The 10,954-nt window shown below is 35.6% G+C and overlaps 1 protein-coding gene across 1 annotated transcript in view; it reads right to left on the bottom strand.

Annotated features, from left to right (window-relative positions):
• The window catches only part of jakmip1 (janus kinase and microtubule interacting protein 1), a 29,967-nt gene that overhangs the window by 4,445 nt on the left and 14,568 nt on the right, over positions 1-10,954 (bottom strand). Inside the window, exons 6-12 of the mRNA XM_016450506.1 lie at positions 9,985-10,131; positions 9,590-9,739; positions 7,966-8,025; positions 6,282-6,410; positions 3,259-3,384; positions 2,768-2,851; positions 100-162 (exon numbers count right to left, since the gene is read on the bottom strand). Of these exons, the coding sequence (XP_016305992.1) occupies positions 100-162; positions 2,768-2,851; positions 3,259-3,384; positions 6,282-6,410; positions 7,966-8,025; positions 9,590-9,739; positions 9,985-10,131 (759 nt within the window). The remainder of the gene's footprint in view (positions 1-99; positions 163-2,767; positions 2,852-3,258; positions 3,385-6,281; positions 6,411-7,965; positions 8,026-9,589; positions 9,740-9,984; positions 10,132-10,954) is intronic.

Raw genomic sequence — 10,954 nt, 5'->3', positions numbered from 1 at the left:
CACACACACACACACACACACACACACACACACACACACAAGAAGAATGTTAAGTGTTTATGTTTGAGTATATGTAGTTTGTAGGAAACAAGGCTATACCTTTTCTCTGAGTTCCTGGTTCACCCTGAGAAGATTTTGCTTTTCCTCCACCCATTTTGAGTCCTGCATAACATAAAGCCACACACAAACACACACACACACACACACACACACACACCACTACAAATTACACTACTAGAACTTAACTAACACTCCTATTATCACTAATCACACACACAATCCACACTCTCATGTACTTGTGTCAACCCAAATAATCTCAGATCAATTATCAAATAATCAGTTTTAAACATTGAGCTCAGCATTAACAAAGAAACACATAGAGAAAAAAATAAAATGAGAAGTTAAAGAAGGAGAAATGGCTGAGATTTATTAGATCGCATGCAGGTAAGTCCATTTCCATATTTTACAGGGAAAAAAACATCAAGAAACCAATAAGAACAAGCATAGAGCAGAAAGGAAATACATGCAAAAGCAGGCTGACCAATTACAAACTGGTTCAGCCTTTAACTGAAAATTGAGGGTTTACTATTGTAATTTTGCATTATTGACACACTATTTTCCTATTTAATGCTGTAAAGTTGCTTTTGACACAATCTGTATTGTTAAAAGCACTATATAAATAAAGGTGACTTGACTTGACTGATCATTAAGCCAAAAATAACTATGTTCGGAATAGCATACTACAATACTACTCTTATTATTTATTACAACAGGGAAACAATGCATTTCCATTACCAGTGTTCCAGTGTGAACTGGAACTAATATAAACTTTGATTTATAACTTTTTTGTTTTGAACAAAAATTGGAGTAAAAATACTACATTTTTATTTCTAAAATAATAGATGGTCAGCATTCACCTAATTAAACATGCAACATGATGAGATCATGCATAAACATTGTTGCACGCTACTGTTTGAAACATTTAGCAAATGCAGAATAATTCACAGTTCTGTTTCACATAATATTAAAGGGTCATGAAACACTAAACTATGTTTTCTGAGATTTTAACAAGAGTTGTTATATCATAGAAGACAATGTTAGCATCCGTTAATTTTTTAATTATAGAAGAAATCTGGTTAAGCTTTTGGCGCTATTTTCATCTTAATCATGTTTTTGCTTTGTAAAACTTTCTGCATCACATAAATTCTCTTCCATAAATCCAAATCATTTTCATAACAATCAAAGGATGTGTGTGTATTTAATGTACAAAACCATGTTCAATATATCTGATGCATGAAACCATGTATAATATATATATATATATATATATATATACAAAACCATGTATAATATATTTGTTTATTTGCATGTTTTTTTGGGAAACGTGATGCATTTAACTTAATGAAAGTTAACATGACTAAATCAGAAGCTAGATCCGTTGTGTTGTCTGTCTCCCCTCTTCTTCCTTTACTCTACAGCTTAACACAACCAGTTTTGTACCATTTTTCAGAACTGTGGAGAGAACTAATGGATGTTGAAATAACGTGCAACAGTTCGAGAAGTACAAAACTAATTTTCTCCCTATAGGGGAATTTTTAAGTCAAATTTTTTTTTATTTTTATGACTTACAAACCTTAAAGACAGACCTGTTGTGAGCTCTGAAGTTTTTAATTGATGGTATATGCTTTTGTTGAAGCCACAGGCCACATTATTTCAACATATTTTTAAAATAACCAAATTTAACAGCAGAATTTGTAGTGAGAAACTATATTTCCCATGATGCTGTTCAGAAAATCCCACCAATCACCGCACCAGAAAAGTGCTCTGGAGGGAACGCCCACTCCCATGTAGCACGCAAATGATGTAATTACATCTCCAAACACTCTAAAATACTTTATATATTTATATGTGTGTGTGTATATATATATACACACATATATATATATATATATATACATACATATTGTATGCATCTATCTATCTATCTATCTATAGATTTTATTATGTCGCTTCATTAAGTTTTTTCCTTCAATAAAAAAAGTTACTGTCTCGTATATTTGTATTTTTGTCTGCTTTTATCATACTTCTGTAATGTAGTTGATAGCTGGTTGGCTTGGTTCATGGTTTATAATGCTTTAATAAAGACTTTTTTTTTTCTTTAAATAATCCCTATGGGAAAATTAATGGAACAAATACCTCTGGAACCAATGCCACTGAAAAAGTGGGTGTGCACTAATGCACTTTATAGGGTGGTTTCATGACCCTTTAAAAACAGTAAGCAGTAAGCCAGTATTCCATTCCAAGCAGATCATGTCAACGAAAGAGCAGCAATATATTTGTGTCCAAGTACACCCTCAATTTTTGGTCAGCAGACAGGATGTACTGCAATTCTCAAATCTAGTGTTAAGGCAGGCTGTGAAAACAAGGTTATAGTATAAAAGGGAGACGGCAGGGCACAAATAGCATGAATATGAAACGATTACACCATAATTAACTGTGCTGATTGATGTGATTAAAATATACATTGAAAAAGCAAAGTAAAAAGCACTGGTCAAGCAAAGGAAATGTACAGAAATAACGAAAGCTGTAAAGTATGACTGACAAAATCTGTACAGTATGACTGATCCTGTGGGGGAAGTCACATGATTTGGTGCCATATCCTCTCTTTGTAGCGCCAGCACACAAGCATGGCTGTCAGAAAGACAAGCAGCAAAGCCAATGTGACTGGAGTCAGGGGTGTCTTCTCCCCGCCCTCTTTCTTATTTACCTGCCCCTTCTCTGCCAAGCTCCGTTCCAGGTCGGCAATCCGTGCCTGACAGCCAATCAGCTCCGTCTGCAGCTGCTCCCGTGTCTGACGGACAGAGCACAGAGCCAATCAAAGAGCCAGCCTAGGGCATATGTACGAATAAACAATCTATATTGGCTTCTTTTGAATTTCAAAAGAATTTCAAATGACAAATGTTTGAAATTTTGGTAGCTTTTTTCTTTTTTTGAGGCAGGAATTTTCAGCCATGCTTGCTACAATGCTGGCTGTGATCAACAGATGAGTGGTATTTCAGTGTGGGTAAAGGAGATTCTGAAAAGGTCTTGGAATTCAATTCATTTAAATTGTATTTAAACACCTGCACGATTTGATTCAGATCTAAAAATGATCACAAAAAAAAAAACAATAATAATGGTAAGACAAGGATCTTTCAGAATGTCCAGTGTTGGTGGGGTTAAACATGCGTCTGTGGAGTTGGCGTCATGGGCCCTCACCCTGCAGTGTCTCTCAGGGTCCAGAGGCCCCGTAGTCTCCTGCAGCAGTGCGTACGCTCGCTGCAGTGCCTGGTACTCTCGCGTCAGCTGCCGAAATCGAAACTCTGCCTCCTCTCGGGAAAAGCCCTGACGAATAACAAATGCAATTCCGTTTGTCACATTTGTTCATGAGAATGCTGGCCAAGTAATTCCCAGCTGTTAATGTAAAATATGAAATCATTTGACGAGACATATGCTCACCCTCAAGTTGTTCTAAACCTGTAGGGCCTTCTTTCTTCTGGTGAACACAAAAGATTATAGTTTGAAGAATTTTGGTAACCAAAGAGTTTTGGGGGAGGTGGTGTGGAGTTTATACAGCACCAAGAAAGTCATACAGGTTTGGACCGACAACAAGAGGGTGAGAAAATGATGTCAGAATTTTCGGTAACACTTTATTTTGATGGTCCCTTTTTGAGCATTCAGATGACTATAAGTAACTTTGCACCTACATGTCAACTAACTCTCATTAGAATATTATTTGACTGTCTGCTTAATATCTGCTAACTCTTTATTGTGATGGTGTCCCAACAGACATTCTACTGACTATAAGTAACTTTGCAAGTACATGTCAACTTATTCTAACCCTAAACCTACCAGTCTACTAATACTCTACTAACACTCTAATGAGAGGTAGTAGATATGTAGGTGCAATATTACTTATAGTCAACAGAATGTGTTAAAGGGACCATCAAAATAAAGTGAAACCGAATTGTCATTTATAGGTGAACCATTATAAGGAAAAAGCTAGTTGAGTTGTGTTTTTGATTTTCAGGAACTACTTAGACAAGTTTGTCTGATTAATATTTCGGTTATTATTGTGCTATCTATTTTTTTGGTTATGATTTTGCTTGCCTGCAGTGGGAAAATATTTTTGTAGACAAATTTTGATTTTTTGGGTGAACTACCCCTTTAAGACCAAGCACTGAATCAGGTAGTACTGGGATGCATGATTTCAGATTGTTCAAACACATCTGGTTTTCCAGAAGATTTACACAGAAATTTCTTCTGCTTGTGTATCATAAAGGCCCATTATATTTAATACAATTAAAGTGCATTCCTGTAAAAGTGTCTGTAATTATCATTATCATGAATCACATCGTTTCACAATAAACATTGTCAAGTCAAGTCACCATTATTTATATAGCGCTTTTGTGTTGTGTCAAAGCAGCTTTACAGTATTAAACAGGGAAATAGTGTGTCGAAATAGTGTGCCGTTCTCCTCTGGCCAGATGAGACCAGCAGTTTAATTCTATGCTGCACCAAAGTCAGATTGTGCAGAGGATTGTATCATAATACACACTGTTTCAAAGCAGCATTACAGGAAATCATGATGTTATTGTTTATAATGTTTTAATACATTAATTATAGTCAAATTTAGCACATAAAATAGATTACATTTTCTATGTGTTTTATATTTAAGATGCGCTTTAAATATCGCATGCGATTAATCGTGCAGCCCTAGTTTACATGAGCACACTGTATATATACAGATAAAGCTGGATATAATACATACCCGACTTTATACAGCTGTGCGATAATACAGTTTACATTGTGCAACAATAAAATGGTTGTTGTAAACAAACAACTGTTTACAGTTAGTAACAGTTTCAATCAGTAATCTAAAATCAAACTTAAAACAAATCAATAATTATGACATTTTTAGCGAAGAAAATCTTATTTAATGTACAGCATATTCGAGGGAGCTGAGAACACTATGAACACATTGTTATGGGATCGTCTTCATGGTGCAGTTAATGACTCGATTATAATCCCACTCCTCGTTAACTAGCTCTGGCTATCAGTAAACAACATGAAGGTAGGGGGCCACTTGTGAACAAGAGAACTGCTGAGACGCCTCATCATGGTCCCTTGAGCACAACATCTGACCAAATAACAAGCCTAATTCAAATGAATGCTCTGAATTAAACAAACACTGTAGTTTGACACCATGTTTACACTCTCCCAGGCTGCCAAATTTATGAAATGAATATGCAGACTACAGTTTTAAACTGTCAGAAGATCATCGAAATGTAAGGGTGGTGTTAATGATTGCCATGGTACTGCTATGTGGCTGCGAAGTTGTTTTCGCTGTATTGCTATGTGGTTGCTCAGAATTCAATTTAAGTACTCGTAATAAAATTTTCATGGACAGTAAGTAAGTAGCTGTACTGGGATTTAATAAGCTAAATTATTTGATGTATTATCCATGCCAAACGTGCAGAGCAAGTTACACATACTAGCAAATCACACTAAAAAACGGGGTGAAAATTTTTTTTTTTTATTAAAATCTTCTCAGGAACTTTGATGGACAGCACAGGAAAATATGATTTAAGAGACAGAAGTAAACAGGATTAAGATTCTAACTGGTGCATTTGGTTTGGATGTGCACTACCATTCAAAAGCATAGGGTCAGTAATTTTTTATTTACTGTCATTTTTAAAGAATGTAATGTGTCATTGCTGAATAAAAGCATTAATTTCTTTCTTAAAAAAAAAAAAATCAGTAAAGGCATTTACAGTATAATGTTACAAAAGATTTCCATTTCAAATAAAAGCTGTTCTTTTGAACTTTTTTATTTATCAAAGAATCCTGAAAAAGTGCATCACGGTTTCCACAAAATTATTAAGAAGCACACCTGTTTTCAACATCGATAATAATAAGAAATGTGTCTTGAGCCAAACATTAGCATATAAGAATTATTTCTAAAGGATCATGTGACACAGAAAACAGTAATTGCTGCTAAAAATTCAGTTCTGCCCTCACAAGAATAAATTACATTATAAAACACAAAACGGGTATTTTAAATTGTAATAATATTTTACTGTTTTTACTGCATTTTTTATCAAGTAAATGCAGCCTTTGTGAGTATAAGAGAGGAAAAAAAATCTTACTGACCCCAAACTTTTGAACGGAGGTGTAGTTGAGCTGCAAGAGTGTTTAGTGCAGGTATTAAGGTTTGTAAAATAATTTATTACATGACATACATCTTCAAGATCCTCTTCAGGGGTGGTAGGGGTGTGATCTGTGCGGTCGGTGTTATATGATGTCAGAGATGACGTTTCAGAATCGACAGATTCTTCGTCAAATCCAAAATATGTCTCCACAACATGCCTCTGAAAAAGAAAGAAACCAGTGCTTAAATATTATACACATATTCACATTAAACTAGTGTAATAAAATCACTTACTAACCTAACTAATGTCCAATTTGACTTTCAGACAATATCCGCAAGTAGCCTATACCAAAAATGAACATGCTGTAACTATCTGCACAGTACAATTTGCCGCTCCTCTCTTTTGTTTACACAGATAAAAATCCACCCACAGGAATTATGATGGTAATGCATGACCAGAAGTTCACCTTCCCAGTAACAGCAGTGCCACGGAAAAATTAATGCGAGTGATTTAACAAAAATATGACCCTGACCGTTTCTGCTTTTAAACCTTTTGGAATGTCTTACATTAAGTGCATTACTCTAAATGTTCATTTTTACCAAACCAGGGAGTCAACGTTATTGTCATTACTACCCACATATGCTGTGAACACAGTGTGACTTGTTTCTATATCCAGAATAATCATTAAAAAAAAAATGCAAATTTTCATGGACCATACAGTATGCAACTGACACCCAGATGTCCTTTGAATACACTACGCAATCGCTCTTACCATCGTGTTTGTAGGTCATCTCCTGACAGCCAGAGAAATACAGACACACCAGAGCACACAGACACAGGAACATGGAGAGATACAGCACCAGCAGGAAGTACTCTGGCATACTGGATGTTTATATGTGCTCCTCAGTCCAGTGTCATGGTATGCGGTAAATCCTTTTAACCTCTTTAACCAGCATCATCTTCCTCAGTGTTCACAGGAAATGAGAGTTACAAATGGGTTTTAAAGCCTGTGTTACAGTAATGTCTCCACTGACTCCACCTCCATAGCAACGGTTCTTGAGAACGAACAACTAAACCCCACCCCACAGCACCACAAACACACACAGGTTTACTTAATTAAAATAAGAATGTGCAGTACTATATACAGTATAAAGCTAATCACAAAAAGCTTATATATTAATTATTTCATATACTAGTGACCCACACTCAAACATTTTTAGAATAAAATAAAACATTATTTCATGTATTTAGTAGTATTTATTTTTTTAATTCATGACATCCTCAAATGTTCCCAAAGGGGGGTTTTGTCAGATTTAGCTAACAAAAAATGAATAATTTTGTATTCAAAGTACAGTGAAGTAAACCCAAACACACGCAAACTCTGAACGACCATGGGACAGTTAAATCACAGCTGCGTTAACAGACTTTTGTGTTGTGAAAATAGGGTCTTTAGTTGTTTAGATGACTGGCTTAACCTTTCTAGGCAAAAAACAGAAATCAAAGACTGTTTAAGTGATGTTTAGCTGGTGAAAGCATGAGAAAGTAAAAAGAACTTGGCTTGACTCAGAGGTCTCGAGAGGCCAATTAATGTGCCAATGTAACCAGCACACACATGAAGAAACACACACACACACACACTCCTCAGAGGAGACAGTTGCTTAGTGACAATGTCCATATGCTTTAACAAAAAGAGAAAGTAACCAGAGCAAAACTTCCATCAAAGAGACTCCAAATATGGTTCAATATAATTCTATGAATGAGAGGATCAGCTCACCCTGGGCAACTTGATGTTTTTTCGCCTGTTCTTTTTGTTGATTATCAGCCTGTCCCGTTCCTGAAAGCACATCCAGACATCACATTAAATAAGTTGTTAACAATACAATACAAAAACATACAACTTAGAATCTTCATTCAGCAGAACATTTAAAGAGTGAGTTTCTTTCCACATTGAATCAAGTATGAGTGTTACAGTCCAACAAGTTTACACTATTGTGCAAAAGCTTTTTTTAAGTCTCTTATGCTCATCAAGGCTGCATTTACTTGATGAAAAATATGGTAAAAACAGTAATATTGAGAAATATTATTACAATATAAATAGCTGTTTTAACATATTTTAAAATGTAATTTATTTCTGTGATGGCAAAGCAGAATTTTCAGCAGCCATTACTCTTCAGTGTCACATGATCCTTCAGAATTCATTCTAATATGCGGATTTGTTACTCAAGAAACATTTATTATTGTCAGTGATGAAACCATTGTACTGCTTGTTTTTTGGAAAAAGTCATTTTTATTTATTTTTTTGCTGTCACTTTTTTGTCGATTTAATGCACTCTTGCTGAATAAAGGTATTTAAAAAAACTTTTGAATATCTTTTCAAAAAATGTAATAATAGTGTATGTAAACATTGTCACATGCAATACTGCTGTATTGCTGGCAATACTGTAATATCAGCGTGCATATTAACAGAAGTCACTAGGGAGGGGAAGAGAAAATGAGAGTGACGCAGTAATTCATTTCTAATTAGGCTTTGCCTTAATGAAGTAAACAAACTAATTAACAGACACAGCACTGATTACAATCACAAATAATTACAGGGTGAGACCAATTAGAGAATAAGCACACACAGTACACACACACTGACACAAACACAGATACACAGATTATAAGCTAAAAACCAGGCAAGGACACAGAATATGTATCTGTAACTAGATTTAAAGATAACATGAAATCAAAATGGACAATCTTTACTTTTTAAAATGAATTTCCTGGTTTTATTGTGTGCTTATCATTGAAATGTTAATTTTCATAACCTGTAACCAAAATGTAATATCTTCTGAAACTTTCTTATTTGCTGATGTAACCAAAGCTGTGTGGGTGGGGTAAAAACACTCACCTATTAATGGTTTTTCAGAAATTACCTTTCATGTAGTGTGTAATATAGCAGTTTGTGGATGTAAAAGGTCTGCAAAGGGCATGACAAATTATATTTTATTCCCAAATTAAAGAACTGATTCTGAACTGCCTGAAACCAGTCCTCAGTAATTCCAGTCTTATTTCCTGCACAAACCAATGTAGGTTTGTAACAAATCTGCATAATGGTCTTAGAAGACACTATTTTCTGCTCTCGACTGCTTCTCAAATCAAAATAAGCAAAACACTTATTCTTTAAAGATGGAGCTGTACACACTTTATTTTGACCATCTCGTGCCTCTGGAACACAGCCTGTAAGTATGATTTATTATTTATGCATATATTTTCTTAGTGTTCAAAATGCATAGTTTTGTGTGCACTGCTGTAACCCTCTGCCAACTCACACTTTTCTCTTGAATTTCTTCTGCTCTGAAATTCTAATTGCAAATATCAACATGTGTATTTATGGCTGACAGAAACAAACAAACCTGCGTGAGCTCATCAATAACACCACGCTGCTCGCTGATTTGCAAGCGCAGATACTCGACTTCCTGTTGCTCGTGGGCGTGACTCAGGTCCGTTAGAGAGGTGTGTCTCTTCAGCCCACCCGGCTGCAAGTTCTGCTGAGATTTCTCTTTCTGAGGAAACACAGTGACAAAGATGTACTCTATAAACATTGTGTGTTTAAGTACAAATGTAACAAATGTTAAACGTTCATTAAATGAAATCTGAATAAAAATGTTTATCAAAATGTAACAAATCTGAAACGAATGTTGTTTTCTGATGATGTGACAATAGCTGAGCCAATCAGACCCTGATCATTAAAACCATGTCCTGTCCAACATTATTTCCCATAATTTTCAGTTTTCCCTTAACAGCACACCTGTTCTGCGTTCTCTCTGCTGAGTGTCTTCAGTTTGTCCTCCATGCGCTGTAGAGTCTGCTGCAGCTCTTCATTCTTTTTATTCAGCCGTTTATTCCTTTCCATGAGAGGCTTTATCTCTGCATCTGTTTCTCGCACTCGTTTCAGCTGTATGACAGAGAGAGAGAGACTGATCTACATACAGAATGAAAGACACCTGTACTAAAGTCCAATTGGGATTTCCATCATAATTTGGAAGCTATAAAGGATCCTACTGTGTGAGAATTATCTTACAGATTTTTACAACACAAAATACAAATCTTTTGAGAACTAACTGTGTAATCATTAATTGCTAGGAAGAATTAACAGAGGAGAAAATGCAGGTTAAAGGGGTGGTTCACTGGCTTGTTTCTAGGCTTGGTTGTGATTATGGGGTGCAGTCTAACATGTGTTAATGCTTTGTTTTTTTTTTTTAAACTCATTATTTTTCACATAATTTACCTTTATTCCACACCGCTCTGTCCCTTCTCTGAGAAACGGGCTGATCTTTTCCTGTTTTATGAAGCCCCGCCCTCAGAAATAGGCGATGTGCTCTGATTGGTTAGCTAGCCCAGTGTGTTGTGATTGGCTAAACCGTCTCTAGTGCGCGTCTAATCGTCCCGCCCCTCACCTCAGCAGCATGTGCTGTTGTATTGTAAACAATGGCGTCGTTAATATCACTTATCAGTTTGAGCCCGATTGAGAAGCAGAGGATATTATTGAAGAAAATTGTGCAGAACCTGTGCAAGCACAGCTTTTAATGGTAGGCCTATGTTTTTTTGTTTGTTGTTGTCTCATACTTTTAGATACGCTGTTATTTGTAAATTCTACTTCTTAAGTTAGCTTTTAATATACGATTTTGTCCTGATTAAAGCTTTAATACAGTACGGGAACTGCACGCGCATCCATGTATAACGCTTCTCATAGCTATGTGAAAATAAGTGTATAATTG

Source organism: Sinocyclocheilus anshuiensis, unplaced genomic scaffold (assembly GCF_001515605.1).
Source record: "Sinocyclocheilus anshuiensis isolate Anshui unplaced genomic scaffold, SAMN03320099.WGS_v1.1 scaffold2039, whole genome shotgun sequence".
Taxonomy (NCBI): domain Eukaryota; kingdom Metazoa; phylum Chordata; class Actinopteri; order Cypriniformes; family Cyprinidae; genus Sinocyclocheilus; species Sinocyclocheilus anshuiensis.
The sequence above is the reverse complement of the archived record's forward strand: the minus strand, read 5'-3'. Positions and strand labels throughout refer to the sequence as shown.